Source organism: Lipotes vexillifer, unplaced genomic scaffold, assembly GCF_000442215.2.
Source record: "Lipotes vexillifer unplaced genomic scaffold, Lipotes_vexillifer_v1.1 scaffold645, whole genome shotgun sequence".
NCBI lineage: Eukaryota > Metazoa > Chordata > Mammalia > Artiodactyla > Lipotidae > Lipotes > Lipotes vexillifer.
Genome location: NW_006777439.1, coordinates 981,495 through 997,598, shown reverse-complemented (window position 1 = coordinate 997,598; position 16,104 = coordinate 981,495). Strand labels below are relative to the sequence as shown.

General features: G+C 35.3%; 1 protein-coding gene across 4 annotated transcripts in view; it reads left to right on the top strand.

The window, feature by feature from the left end:
* Positions 1-16,104, top strand: part of ATF2 (activating transcription factor 2) — an 80,796-nt gene that overhangs the window by 53,591 nt on the left and 11,101 nt on the right. For all 4 annotated transcript variants that reach the window (XM_007451077.1, XM_007451078.1, XM_007451075.1 and 1 more), the window contains 2 exons: positions 6,342-6,491; positions 9,277-9,483. In XM_007451077.1, coding sequence (XP_007451139.1) covers positions 6,342-6,491; positions 9,277-9,483 — 357 coding nt within the window. The remainder of the gene's footprint in view (positions 1-6,341; positions 6,492-9,276; positions 9,484-16,104) is intronic.

Below are 16,104 nucleotides of genomic sequence, written 5' to 3'. Positions count from 1 at the left end.
AAAAAAAAAAAAAAAAAAAAACAGTAACTTCTAAATAAGAAAATGTTAACCATCCAGGAGTTTTGTTTAAGAAGATTTAGTAAAGTATTTGAGTAGTATTCCCCAGAATCATTCCTTTAAGACTTGTGTGACAAACTGAGAGATATCTTTGCACACAGCGGGTAGCCGGTAGGGTTTCTGCAGGGGGTTTCTACTAAGAGCTGACAGAGGGCATCTTGGCAAATGTTCAGAAACCTACATTAACTTAGTTGGGCCCTGCATGGAACCTCATGTTCAGCAGAATTCTTCTGACCTGCCTCTGCATGCCAAGCTAATCAGCAAACACCTAAGGAGCCCACTCCAAAGAAACAGACTCTCTCCCAACGTACTTCATTTTCATATGTTCTCTGGGGGTGGGGAGACAAGATTTCACGAGGACTGATGATGCTGCAAAGACTACAATAATGATAATTAACTTGCTGAATTTAGAAGATTATGCTGTTAATTAGTTGCAAAATAAAGATAAGTAATAGAGCAGCAGATGGTAGGATAACACCCCGGAGAAGGAGGGTTATTACTCTGATGAGCTTTTGTGGCACATATGAAATATGGATCTGACTTTTTCATACATTGTTTCTAGAGAACATTGTGTTTTTTCTTTGAACTATGATAGAGTAGTTTCTTCCTACCAAGTTCTGACAGATGTGATAAAATTTGTTTTCAGGGGTACAACGTATAACATAGAATTTGAATAACAAATTATTTTTAGCAGATTACCTCTTAAGATGAATGTCAGATTTGTCAGCACAACAGACTATTTACTCTTTAATTAACACAATCTCTAAGAAAAAAGTTTTCAACATAGTAGTTGAATTTTACAACACTAAAATTTTAACTCTAAACATTAAAGCACTAAGTCTGCTTAGAAATACAGTAATAAAGATTTTAGTTTTCTTTCACTGTATACCTTTAGTTTAAAATTATTCCCAGCTTTTATTGTACATGTTAGAGAATATAGACTTGTTAAATCTTATTTACTTTCTCTGAGTATTCAATCTTTATTTACTTAACTAGATTTCTCTTATTGATAGAAATTTTGATCTTAGTAATGGACTGACCAATGTCTGATACTCTTCTTAATGATTATTAAAATATACTTAGAATACTTAATATTAGACAAAAGCTCTAGTTTGGAAAAACTTTTATTTAAAATATGTTTGTTCAGTGAAGTAAGAGTCAACAGACAGAATTTCTGGTCCTAGCTCTGTTTCTTTTATAACTCCCTCTGTGATTCTGGGAAGTAACTTTACTCTTTAGGCCTTAGTTTCTTTATCTGTAAGATGGTAATTGGACTAATTGATTAGCTCCAAATTTCTACTGTAAAATAAATATTATATGTTTTCATTAATTTTGGGGGGGACCAAATAGTTGCCCTTCTTTAAAATATCTCTAACATATATATCAGTGGATTGTAGATATCCTTATATTAGTTGTAAAATGTATATGAATAATGACAACTTCCTTCACCTAACCCACTGTAATTTCTTTTAGTGTATGTGTGTTTTTGTTGCTGTTTAAAAAAAAAAATCTGCAGTTCAGAACAGTGTTAATTAACCCTTGAAAATCTTTTTCTTACATTTTGTACCCAGTGGCACACTTTTCCAAGTTAGACCCATCGTAATCAATGTAACAGCATGGAGTAAACATTAGAGCTCCCTCCCTGGATGAGTACTGTATACCCTAGGGCAGTCAAGAGAGGATAATGAATGCTGCTTTTAAGTGCTCTATAAGGTAGTAACTTGCCCTACTAAAGATTATTCAAGAGAGTGATGTTTATGTACTTCAGACTCCCCTATGTGCGGTTACTGTATTTCATTAATTCTAGAGTTAAGCTCTTCACTATAAAACTTTAAATGCTCTTCTTTGTTTTCTACTTAAGGACTTAAAAATGTTTTACCAACAGATAATTTACCAAGCTTCACTTCAACCAATATGTATATTTATGTACATTTTATATCCAGAAATGGAAGCCCACCTAACGCTACAGATTGGTGGGTTTTGTTTTGTTTTGTTTTTTTCCGGTACGTGGGCCTCTCACTGTTGTGGCCTCTCCCGTTGCGGAGCACAGGCTCCGGATGCTCAGGCTCAGCGGCCATGGCTCATGGGCCCAGCCACTCCGCGGCATGTGGGATCTTCCCGGACCAGGACACAAACCCGTGTCCCCTGCGTCGGCAGGCGGGCTCTCAACCACTGCGCCACCAGGGAAGCCCCATATAGATTGGTTTTTAAAAGATATAAGTATGCACACTCAGATCCTCCTCCTTCTGTTTATGTGACCCATACCTTCAGACTCCTGTCTTTTTACTTTCAGTTCTTTGACCATTTAGCCTAAGTATTCCTACCTGATTACAGCCAACTACTTTGGTCACCTACCTAATTTTTAATCCATCCACTTCCACATTAGCCCATCAGTTATGAGTGTCCCAATTTCCTGGATCTTAGCTGCTAATGTGGTCATTTCTGCTTGTTTAAAAAAGAAGGAAGAAAAAAGGGAACCAGGAATCTGACCTGGATTCTGAAAGATGCAGTGTGTCACATGGTCTTGAGAATATATTTTCCATAATAAAATATGTCTGAAGCTAAACCAGTCCTTAAGATGAACCCCTAAGTACTTTTTTCCCTCTAAGTATATTTTGAAAATACAAAAGTATAGGAACTTTCCCGATTCTTTGGTGTCCTCACCCTGACACCTGTGCTAAAAAAATAGAGGCCTCAAATAGCTGTTTTTGAAAAAAGTAAGGAAGGGACTTCCCTGGTGGTCCAGTGGTAAAGAATCCGTCTTACAGTGCAGGGGACACGGGTTCGATCCCTGGTCAGGGAACTAAGATCCCACATCATGCCTCAGGGTAACTAAGCCCTCGCGCCACAACTACTGAGCTCGCGTGCCTCAATTAGAGCCCGTGTGCCGCAAACTACAGAGCCCACGCACTCTGGAACGCACACACCACTACAGAGCCCACACACCCTGGAGCCTGTGTGCCACAACTAGAGAAGAGAAAACCTGCATGCCACAACTAGAGAGAAGCCTGCACACAACAACAAAAGATCCTGTGCGCCGCAACAAAGACCCAGTTCAGCCAAAAATAAATAAAATAAATAATTGTTTAAAAAAGAAAAAAGTAAGGAAGTTGATACGTAAGAAATCCTTTTATGAATCAGGTAATTTTGCATACTATATTTAATCTTTACCTCATCCCTGCAAGGAAATTATCATTGTTCCCAATTTTACAGACAAGGAAACACAGACTCAGAGATTGAAATGATTTGTTCAGAGTCACACAGATTGTTTGAGGCAGAGTTAAATTCTAAACAATAAAGTGTCTTCTCAGCTGTATACATTATGTATGCTAATATGTATACGGTATACATTACATATACTAACCTATTGTGCTATTTGCAATTCATAAAGAAGTATTCAGTCAGAAAAGATGGAAAAAACATACCTGATCCTGGAGTGACAGGACTTTAGCAGTTGCAGTATCAGACTTGGCATTCCTAATCCTTTGTGGTTGTCTTTCATGCCGTGTGGCTTGCGAGATCTTAGTTCCCCGACCAGGGATTGAACCTGGGCCCATGGCAGTGAAAGCATGGAGTCCTAGCCACTGGACTGCCAGGGAATTCCCTTGTGGTTGTCTTCTGAATCATCAAGCCATCCAGCCTTAATTTCCTTATCTTCCTTATCTTCCTTAATTTTTTCCTTTTTCTTTTTTCTTTCTTGATTTTTCCTTTTTCCTTTTTTTTTTTTTTTGGTAGGATAGCATATGTAACATGATGCCATGGAAAAACTGTGCACTTTGAAATTAAGGAGATCCATGTTCAAATCTAGGATTTTAACTAGCTTAATGGCTGTGGGACCTTGGGCAAATGATCTCTAGTGTCCTAATCTGTAAAACTGGAATACTGTTTATTAGAAACTCATTGAAAAACTACTGATAATGCAACAACAGGGATGGATCTTAAGTGCATTATGCTAAAGGAAAGAAACCAGATTCAAAAGGCTATATACACTGTATGATTCCATTTATATGATATTCTGGAAAAGGCAAAACTTTGGGGATCAAAAAACAGACTAGTGGTTTCCAGGGGCTGTGGGTGGGAGGAAAGTGTGACAGGAAAGAAGCATGAGGAAAGTTTGGGGGGGTAATAGAACTGTTCTGTATCCTGATTGTGGGGGGTGGTTGCACGACTGTATGTGCTTGTTGAAACTCACAGAACTGTACACTAAAAAGAGTTCATTTTACTGTATGTAACTTATACCTCAACAAAATATTTTTTATACCACTGACTTTGTTTTTAAAATCATACCCAGAATCTACAATGATTAGCAGTAGAAAATGTCCATTAACACTTGTCTAGTTAGAATTACTGCTTCATTGGAAATTTTGATCTTTTCATATATGCTTTTTTTTTTAATTATTATTTTTTGGCTGTGTTGGGTCTTAATTGCCGCGTGCCACTTTCTCTATTTGCAGCGAGCGGAGCTTCGCTGGTTGCGGAGCACAGGCTCTAGACACGAGGGCTTCAGTGGTTGCAGCACGTGGGCTCAGTAGTTGCGGTGTAAGGGCTCTAGGGCACGTGGGCTTCGATAGTTGTGGCTTGTGAGCTCAGTAGTTGTGGCTTGCAGGTTCTAGAGCACAGGCTCAGTAGTTGTGGTGCACAGGCTTAGTTGCTCTGCAGCGTGTGGGATCTTCCCGGACCAGGGATTGAACCTGTGTCCCCTGTATTGGCAGGTGGATTCTTAATCACTGTGCCACCAGGGAAGTCCTGTGCTTCAGTTTTTAAGGGATCTGGATCAATTATAGATGGTAAGAAGATAGGTATGAAAATAAAGAAATTACAAATTTTCTAAATTGTTCTTAGTTGGAATAAATGAAAACAATTGTAGTAGAATCATTTGGGAGACTTTTTCTAAAGCTCTTTTCTATTATCTACCCCTTTATGCTATTTCCAGGGAAGGAAGAGAGGAAAGGTTGCCAAGAATCTGTTTTTTGCATGTGATACCAAGGCAGTTAATTGACTTCTAGGAAGTGTGGGAAGCACCGGGTAGACTGCAGCATAGTTCTTATATCAGTATTTATAACCTCCCTCCCTGCCACATGTGCACCTGAGTGTGGATCTTAGGAAAATGTAATGACGTATCTCTTCACCAGATTTTGTTATAAAACTATATTTTGAGCTCAAGGGCTACTTCTGAGTTATTAAGAACAATATCATCAATAATAGTCCCAGGTCTCTCAGATCCCTGAGATCCCTTTCATTGCTAAGATACTATAATATGACTGTTTTGTGCTAATTATTTCATATTTATAGATCATAACAATAAAACCACCCCCAAAGATCTCATGTGTCATTTTCAAAGAAACCAATTTCTGTCCATTAGCAAATATATTTGTTGTCCATCTATGTAGCAAATCAATGTACCAGTTGCTGAAAGGGATGCAAAGAAATAAAAGGCAAGCTCTGCTCTTGAAGAGCTTACTGTCTGTTTGGGGAGATAAGATACTCATATATTTTTGCTGATAGAATAATAAGCTTTACTCAAATGGTGTTTTGTTTTGTTTTGTTTTAAAGAAGTAGCCATAAATGTCTAGAGCTTCATTATAACGCTAGATCTGCCATACTCTGACAGTGAGTTGGGCACAGTTCACTGGCAAAGTGGAACATAGTAGAAGGGATAGACTTGGAGCTGGGTCTGCTTACTGGTGACAGGGAAGACCTAAGGGAGGCAAACCCAGTTGTGGGTTCTAGGAGGAGGTTCAGTCTGACAGTCAGTACAGTGGCCTAAAAAATGCAGCATCAGATCATTGTCCAAGTAAGCAGTGACATCAAACCTGCAAGCAGAGATCAAATGGACTCAAATCTGAAAAAGAAGATATTTAGGTCTAACAGTCTAGGCAGAGCCTGAAAAGACTGGGATATGGGATATAGGAATGGGGTAGGAGAAAATAGGTGAAACATACATAATTGTTTTGCTTATTTTAGTTGAACAAATCTAGTTCTTTTCAGTCAACAGTGTTTTTAGTTTTCACTCTTTTCTCAAAATTGATTAGGAATAGCAAAGTATAGAACCCTCTAGTAGTACTAGACAAAAAAGACTCAGGCAAACTTTCCAAAGGTCCTGTTTGTCTTACTGGTATTTAGGAATGCAGTGGAATATGATAAATCAAAACTAATATTAAAGCCGAATGTATTTATGTATTCCTTAACAAATAATTTCTTTTGGTTAACCAAAGAGTATGCTGGGAGTTGGATTTGGGTGGAAAGCAGGAAACATTTTTTTTAAATTGGTGTTTGCATTTCAGAGATTAAAAGCTGCTTTGACCCAGCAACATCCTCCAGTTACCAATGGCGATACTGTCAAAGGTCATGGTAGCGGACTGGTTAGGACTCAATCAGAGGAATCTCGACCACAGTCATTACAACAGCCAGCCACATCCACTACAGAAACTCCGGTATGTGTGTTGTTTTTATCATTCAGTGTTCAGTTATCCTTAAAAATACCAAACAAACACAGTGTAACTTAAATGACTATATGCTTTGAAAAAAATTTTCTGGTAAAATTTTATTCCAAAAGTGTATAAAAAGCCTTAGGAAAAGGTAGTTCAATGTAAAAGTATTGATACAAAAAATAAATAAGTAAAAATAATCAAGCAGTTGTTACTCCTCATGGCACCATGTAAATGTTCCTGTGAGTGTCTGTATGTTGGTTTGACATGGCATAATGTCCATCAATACTTTTTAAAGAAAACTTTTTTTCTGTTGATTGTATTCAACAAGTAATGTATATAGGTATTATATTACTAATATAAGCCAAACGATTCTTGAATTAACATTTGTGAAATACACCAAAGGAGCAGATAGGCTTAATGGCAGCTATTTATACCAGAGGCCCTTTTCACTTATCTTTAATTTGTTACCGCCCATTAAATGATTGATATTTCTATATGTCTGCAGTATATTTCTACAGTAAGCATTACTATATTTCTGTTAAATGTTTCAGAGCTCTTTTTATACCTTTTATCTTCTCTACTTAAAGAATATTCACATTTAAAAGTAAAACTTTCCAATTAAAGAAACACAGTTACACAGCAAGTTTTAGACTGCATACTAAGCATAGGTATTTAGATTACTGTATTTTATCTTTGTGAAACTTAAGATAAAGTGGAATGTAGCTGCGGTTGTCATCCACTAAGCAGTTTACTTAGGGGCCAAGAGAGGGGAAAAGTGAGTATGTTCTCATGTCATAATTCAGGGGTTAGCAAACTAGCTCATGAGCCGAATGCAGCTTATGGCTATTTCTTTGTACGACCTGTAAGCTTAGTATGGCTTTTACATCTTTAAATGTTTATTTAAAAGAAAATAAATGAATATAATTTATTTTCTTATACTAACTGTAGTTTCCCTGGATCTAGTTTTCATTCATAGCTTTATATTTTATTGTATTGGAATGAAGCTCCACAAGGGCAGGACTTTTATCTGTTTGTTCACTGCTGTATCACTAGCATAGCTCCTGTATTTTTTTCAATGAAGTGGAATGAATGAATCACTGGAAGGAGGGAGAGAAGGAGGAATATATGCTTCTAAGTAGCCTCAAATCCTTGTTAGGGGTAATGATATACAAATATAACTCTGTAATAGTTTCTGCTTACAATACCTGTGATTAGCCTTTGCTGTAGTAACCAAGTTGTCAATTAAAAACAAAAAACAAAAACTGTTCTCTCCTATTCAGTAAAATTTTAAAACCTGCTATTATCAGTAAGTTAAGAGGATAAAAGAATATATTTCAAAGTTACTATTCTTGAAGCCAGCCATAGAAAGATTTTTCTAAAAGATTAAATTGCAATTATGTAGGTAAAAGAATCTGATTTAATACTTGATCTTAATTACAATTAAAATACAGTATAAACGAAATCACCCTCACAATATTTAATGCTAGTTACTTGGAAAAGGAATGATAACTTTGATTTTTTGGAGTTTGTAGAGTGAGAACTAATTCAGGTTATTTCCCTGCAGAACTTATCTTAAGTTTTTAAGATTTTTGTTTATTGTATAGATTGAGAGAAGATAGAAGTTTTTGTTCACATCATTTTAAAATGTCATTAAGTAGAGGTTTTTCAGGCTGCTTCTTTGGATCATGTGTCTGTGGCCACAAAGTGCTGTTTCTTTTGCACTGTTTCTAAGGGTTCGTATACTGTCCTGTATTCAAGTGTTTTGTGGCACAATTTTGGGATTTGTGAGAAGCTTGAAGATGTTATTCTGTAGTCCTAAACACTGGACTGTATCACTAGTGACTGAAGATTCCTGTCTCTGGCTGATCTGGCAGGGCAGGGGGACCAATTAAAATGAAAATCTAGACTCTGGGATTCTACCCACCAGGAAAATGAGCATTAATAATTATATGAACCTGACCCTTAGAAAAAGACTGACCCCAAATTTCAAAAACTGAAGAAGAGCTGAATACACTAAAATATGTATGTCCTTTCAACTCCTTAATTTTAGAGAAACCAATTTTTAAAGAAAATTTACAGATTTAATGCTATTTTTTTTGTTTCAAAAATAGCATAGAAAACATGGTTTCTCATAATGAATTTAAATAGGAAGTTATTTTTATTTTAGTACCTTAATAATTATCAAAGGATTGAATAGTACCACAATGTTTGCTTAAAAGTACACTTGGAAAAATACAAGATAGAAAGCAACAAGATCTGTACATGATCATTTGTATTGCATTTTAAATTTCTTTGTATTATTTCTATAAAAATGAAAATACTATACAAACTTTAAAGAATACATTCACTGGGGCTTCCCTGGTGGCGCGGTGGTTGAGAGTCCGCCTGCCGATGCAGGGGACGTGGGTTCGTGCCCCGGTCTGGGAGGATCCCACATGCCGTGGAGCGGCTGGGCCCGTGAGCCATGGCCGCTGAGCCTGCGTGTCCGGAGCGTGTGCTCCGCAACGGGAGAGGCCACAACAGGGAGAGGCCCGCGTACCGCAAAAAAAAAAAAAGAATACATTCACTGTGATAGTTCATTAGTGAGAATCTTGTTTTAGCAATGCTCATTTATTTCAAGGAATTTGTTAAACCACAGGGTGATTTTCACATTGCTCTATAATATTGATGTATACAGTGAGACTTAGAAAATAAAATTAGTGGCTCTCGCCTTTGCCACCCTTTACTGCCTGTGTTAATTTAATCACTAGGTACAAATATAAAAAACTTTCATTTGTGTCTATTATAGGCTTCTCCAGCTCACACAACTCCACAGACCCAAAATACAACTGGTCGTCGAAGAAGAGCAGCTAATGAAGATCCTGATGAAAAAAGAAGGAAGTTTCTGGAAAGAAATAGAGCAGCAGCTTCAAGATGCAGACAAAAAAGAAAAGTCTGGGTTCAATCTTTAGAAAAGAAAGCAGAAGACTTGAGTTCATTAAATGGTCAACTGCAGGTATGGTGCATATATGTAAATTGTTTTATTTATTTATTTATTTTTAATAATTATGAACACATGTTTTCCCTATTTTTTCCTAGTTAGCCATCCAGACATTTTAGGACACAGTATTGGGTGTGTGTGGAGTCTATAGTGAAGCACAGTTTTATAAACCTATTTGAATACCAAGATGAAGTAATATAAAATTTTCAACACTGACAGTGAAGAAATTTTTAAATATAAGTGTTTACTTGTATAGTACAAAAGTACCTAAACTGTCTGGCTTAAACTTTATAAAGTTGTGATATAGAATTCAAACAAAGAATCTCAAAATGTAAGATATTACTGGTATTTTACTTTTCTTATTTGTTGGTTTATATCACAACTATAAAGTTGCTGCAATTTGTAGTTTGTTTTTAGTTCTTTTGTTCTTTGAATTATAAATTTTGTTTTGTTTTGTTTGTTTTATTTAAAGTGAATATAGTGCTCGTGAAAGGTGCCAGATTGACAGCTTTGGAAACTGAAGGACTCTAATTATCCACAGAACAGGTACAATATGGCCAGTGGCAGTAAAAATCATTTCATACTGCCCTGCCAGTGTGCCTCAGATACATTTCTTAGGAACCTTATGGGGTATAAAGATTTAAGGCTCCTTCCTGTTCAGTCTTTGGTAAGATTTGCAATGATGGTATTGGGCAGCACTAAGTCTGTTTCCTTCCTTCTGTTTTTTCTTCCTTTTTTATTGTTGTTGTTAATGTTGTGAATATTCTCAAGTAAAATCTTCTAAAATACCAACCAATGAGCATCAACTAGAAAATTGATGTTAATGAATTGTAGTTGTTATTGGTCAACCTTCTGAGCTATCCATTCCTAGTTAAAAATGAATCTTCTATGTAATCAGAATTGATAATGAGACCTGCTCTCTTCTTATATCTTTAAAGATGTCACCAATATAAGTGTCTTGTTAAATGCTTAGGAAGAAGCTTTTTAGCACCAGGCGTAGCATTTAATCTAATGTAAATTTTATAACAAAATTTTTTCATACATGAGACTGACATCTTTTAAACTCTTTGTTGGGGGCTTCCCTGGTGGCTCAGTGGTTAAGAATCCGCCTGCCAATGCAGGGGACATGGGTTCAAGCCCTGGTCTGGGAAGATCCCACATGCCGCGGAGCAGCTAAGCCTGTGCGCCACGACTACCGAGCCTGCGCTCTAGAGCCCGCGTGCCACAAATACTGAAGGCTGAGTGCCTAGAGCCCGTGCTCTGCAACAAGAGAAGCCACTGCAATGAGAAGCATGTGCACCGCAACGAAGAGTAGCCCCTGCTCAAGGCAACTAAAGTAAGCCCACGTGCAGCAACGAAGACCTAATGCAGCCAAAAATAAATTTAAAAAAATACTCTGCTGTGCTTTGAATATTGACATGTTAGCTTTAGGACAAATATAATTATCTCACAAAATTTACTTTTAACCATTTCATTTTAACCATTTAGAACAAAATTAAACATGATTTACCATATCACAGAAACTTCAAATATGTACTTGTATACTAGGATATGTTAAGAAATAATATATTATCTGACAAATGAATTCTTATTCAAGAACCATTTTCATAATGTTTAGGAAAAAAACTTGAATTTTTTCTTCTTAAAGTGAAACAGATTATAGATACCAATTTATTTATATACTATAAATGTCTATTATTTACCAGATTTCTCTGTTAGAATATTAACTATCATCATTTAAATTTTTAAATGTTCATATTACATTAACAAAGTGACTTAGGAGGACCTGTTTTTTTCTTTTCTGTTCTTAACTAACAAAATCATTCTTCTGAATGACTCGGCTATTTTACAGTTACGTGATATTAAAGGTATCTTTGTTAGCCTCAGTTATCTTATCCATAGAATAGGTATAATAATACTTGCTGGTCCTACTGCTGTGGGTTGTTACATACATCAGTGGAATTAGAATGTCTGCAGATATTTTTAAATATATTAATTTTAATAGGATAAATTTATCAATATTTTTCTTTGTAATTTGGCTTATTGTGCCTTTTTAAGAAGTAAAAATGTTTGAAAACTATAAAGCAGTATATAAGTATATGGTATTATTTTCATGGTATTGGACTTTATTTAGGTTGGGCCAGTTTCAGTTTTGACCCAAGGCATAGCAGTGTTAACAGCTTTTAATTAGACGTTGGTATTTCTTTAATTATACTGCAGCACTGGTCACCATTATGAATAGCAGCAGTGCTTTATTATTTCAGAAAACCTTGGAATATTCAGCATTCAAAATAAATGTAAAATTTACTTCATTGATCTCTTGCTTTTTCTACCATCCAAACTGATTAACATATCATTATTGTAAATTGTGTTACATTTTTATATTTCCTAATTTGGGTAGAAATTTCTTGATTAGAGGAATAAAGGCAAGATTTATCACCTAGGTAAAAGTTACCTAACACTTTAGTTTTGAAGCAAGTGTGAAACTTTTACTTTTTTTTTTAAGACGTTATTTATTTATTTATTTGGCTGTGTCAGGTCTTACTTGTGGCATGTGGGATATTCGTTGCGGTATGCGGGATCTTTCCTTGCGGCACACGGGCTTTTCTAGTCGTGGCATGTGGGCTCCAGAGCATGCAGGCTCAGTAGTTGCGGCACACAGGCTCTCTAGTGGTGGCGTGCAGTCTCTAGAGCTTAGTTGCCCCGTGGCATGTGGGATTTTAGTTACCTGAACAGGGATTGAACTTGCATCCCCTGCATTGGAAGGCGGATTCTTAACCACTGGACCACCAGGGAAGTCCTGGTGACTTTTAAATGGAAGTCAAATTCAAGAAATCACTAAGTTAAACTTTACAGTTGAACATAAACTCTACAGTTGAACATAACTTTAGTTAATACCTCAAATTACAAACAGAACCAGTAAAGTCAGTATATTTTTTAAATTGAGGTATAGTTGATGTATAATATACACTTATATAAGTTTTGGTGTACACATCGTGATTCACAATTGTTAAAGGTTATACTTCATTTACACTTATATAAAATATTGGCTATATTCCTTGTGCTGTACAATATATCCTTGTAGCTTATTTATTTTATATATAGTAGTTTTTACCTCTCAGTCCCCTACCCCTATCTCGCTCCTCCCCTCTTCTCTCTCCCCACTGGTAAGCTCTGTTTTTCTCAATATCTGTTTCTTTTTTGTTATATTTACTAGTTTTGTTTTTTAGATTCCAGATATAGGTGATATCCTACAGTATTTGTCTTTCTCTAATTTATGTCACTAAGCACAAAAATCAGTATTTTTAATCAATAATTGAGTGATGATGGCATCATGGTTAGATAAGAAAGTGTTCTTAGTTTTAGAGATGCATACCAAAATATGAAGATAGGTGAAATGATGTGTTATCAGGGATTTTTTAAAAAAATACTTGTGCAAAAAAGAAAGAGAATAAGGTCCTTCTGCATGTATTAACCTGGAAAAATGTCTGTAATATATTATTATGGGCAAAAAGAAAGTTGCTGGAAACTGTCCAATGTCCATCAATAGATAAATTGTGGCATATACATCCAATGGAATATTTTTCAGCCATAAAAAGGAGTGAAAGTGCAATGTGGATGAACCTCAAAACGTTATGCTTAAGTGAAAGAAGCCACACACAAAGTCATGAATTATATGACTCCATTTATATGACATATCTAGAACAAATGAATCCATAGAGACAAAATGAAATGTAGTTTCCAGAGACTGGGGGGTAGGAGGAAATAGGCAGAAACTGGTTAATGGATAAGGGGTTTTACTTTGAATGGACAGATAGAGGGTGGTGGGAACCCAACATTGCAGATGTACTAAATGCTATTGAATTGTTCATTTTAAAATGGTTAATTCTATATTATGGAAATTTCACCTCAATAAATTAAAGTTGCATACTAAAATGTGTAACATAATTTTTTTCATTAATGAAAGGTTTATAGTTAGATGGATAAATGTGTAGGTATGGAAGTCAGTATAGAAATGATTCTTTAAATAGAAGTAAAATTTTAAGAATGACATGTACCAGCTTGTAACAGTGATGAAGAGGGGGTTGGAAAGCATGGATGGTTTGGGAAGAAAGGGTACCTCAATTATGACTTTATTGTTTCAAGTGGATATATGATTTTTTGGTTGTTTTTTAGTTATTTGTCATATAAAATAAAAACAGTTCTTAAAGAGTAAGTGACACATTCTAGTTTTCAGAGTGTGAAGAGTTAATGTGCTTATAATAGATTCTGGAGAAAAATTGCATTCGGTTCGCCAACAGCAAAACCGTTAACTGTGAAGAACAGAATGACTTGTAAAGAAAATTGAATGTCAAAGAAATAATTAAACTCTATGTGAAAACATTCATCAATTCTACATTTCCTTAATAATCCTTCACATGACATACAGGCTTAGCTGATCAGTGTAGTGGGCAGTAATGACCCATGCTTGCTTACATATTATATATAATAAAAGGTTTAATGAGTGTTGATGTGTGACTCTTCATATTTTTACCAAATATATATTAGGTTTCAAAGAAAATACTAATTATTCAACCTTATTGCCCCACTCACTGAATTTAATTATATTTTAGCTTTCTAGAGTCATTGCTTTAAAAGAGCAATTTTATCAAATTGTATTAGATACCTTTGTGGTCATCTAGACCAAGAATTGGATACTGTTGGTTTTAAACTATTATATTTTTAAAGGTAATACATGATTTTTGTCTTTTACTTGAAATGGTTTTAACCTCGTTATGTCTTTGTCTTTCAGCTATACTCATCTTGGGGGTAGTTTTCAGTTTAGAATTTCAGCGTTTCCTTTATAAACAAAAGGCTGACTCTTCTCTTTACTAATAGGAGCTCCTTAACAATCTGTGGATAAAACTTGGAGAGTTTGTTGTGGATTTTGCTTTTAAAACTTAGGTATTGCAAAATATGTGTGGAGTGGAAGCTCAGTAAATTAATGGAAGCATTCTTTGATAGCAGGATATGTGAGGAGTTTTCACTCATAAGATAATATGGAAAAGGTTTTGCTTATTGGTCCATTGACTTAAGGAGAATGGGATCAAATCTTTTATTCCTGGTACCTAAACGATATTTTACTTTAGTATTTATCACCCGAAATAGAAAGGAATGGCAGCAGTTGGGAGATGGTATACAATATCTGTTTAATTCCTGAAAAAAAATAGAACTGTTTTCCTTTCCCCCCCTGAGTGTTTCACTATATTCTAGAGGGGGAAAGGGTAATAGTGATGCCACTCTACCTCATGCATTTTATTCTGAGTACTTCTTTTTACTAGCCTTTACTAAAATCTTCCCAAGCCTTCCCCATCTGTCAAACTCATAGAATAAGTACTATTTTGAAGATCAAATGAGAGAGGTAATAGAAAAGTATGTTGTAACTACACTGCGCAAATGCTAATTATTTATTATTCATTCTGTCATTAAGCGTCTGTTGTGTGCAGGGCCTGTTATTAGACACGGGATAGAACAGTGAAAAAAGACATTGTCCTTAACACTTGCAGAATTTGTGGTCTGGCAGAGAAGACAGATGTGAAACAAGTAATTAAAGTATGAGAATAGGAAAAGAGTCATTCCCATTAATTTTGCATAATATTTGCAAAATATTATGATGCCTGTCATCTTTTCTTCTATTGTTGAAAATAAAAATTAAAGAACGATTTTGTTTTCAAGTATAAGGTTTTACATCCATGACAACCCTTAAAACTTGTGGTGGGAAGTTAAGATACTTAATCATTGATTTTTGTGAAGACTGGCTTGTCTTTAGCAATGAGAAATTCCCCAAAGAAGAAACTATCCAATATTATTTCTTTAATTTGGGGGGGTAGTAGCTGAACTAAAAAGTCAAAGATCATGAATTTATGGAGTACCTGGTCATCAATCTGTGGCCAAATATCAGTGAAAAATTTTGACTGATTAATCAATTAGCTATCCTGTCATTATTTCATCAGGCTGATCTGCTTCAGAGAGACTGTTAAAAAAATATATTATTTGTTCATCAGTATGTAATTAACCTTTGAAAAGATACAAATAGAGTAGAGCAATGGTATAGACAGTACCAAAATAATTACATTTTCTTTTAGACCATAATAATAATTTTCTTCAGCATCTACTTTATCTTACCAAATACACTTTACTTTGACAAAAGTATCAGTAATTGCACACATTTGAATGGGACTTTAATGTTTTCCAAATGTTTCCATGTCTCTTATTTCACTTCATCTTCAGAATGATCTGGGAAGACAGTTAACATATTCTGCAAATATACTAAATAACAAACTAACCAGAAAGGCTTTGGAGGCTAAATCCAATTATAATCCAATCTAAAATAATCCTCAGATAGTAGAGGTATAAATATTTCTTTTTTCATTTAATATGAAATCTGTTTATGGCTTAACATGTATCCCCTCCAGATTCACTTTGGCTTAAGCAAACTGGTTTTATATATTTATATAAATACAAATGTAGATAGATAGATAGATAGATAGATAGATAGATGTGGTCTGTTACGGCTTTCTTTTTTTTTTTTTCATTCTGAGGTCTCTCCATATGATCTTCAGGACTCTTCTCATTATATGTATGGAGGCTTTTGTC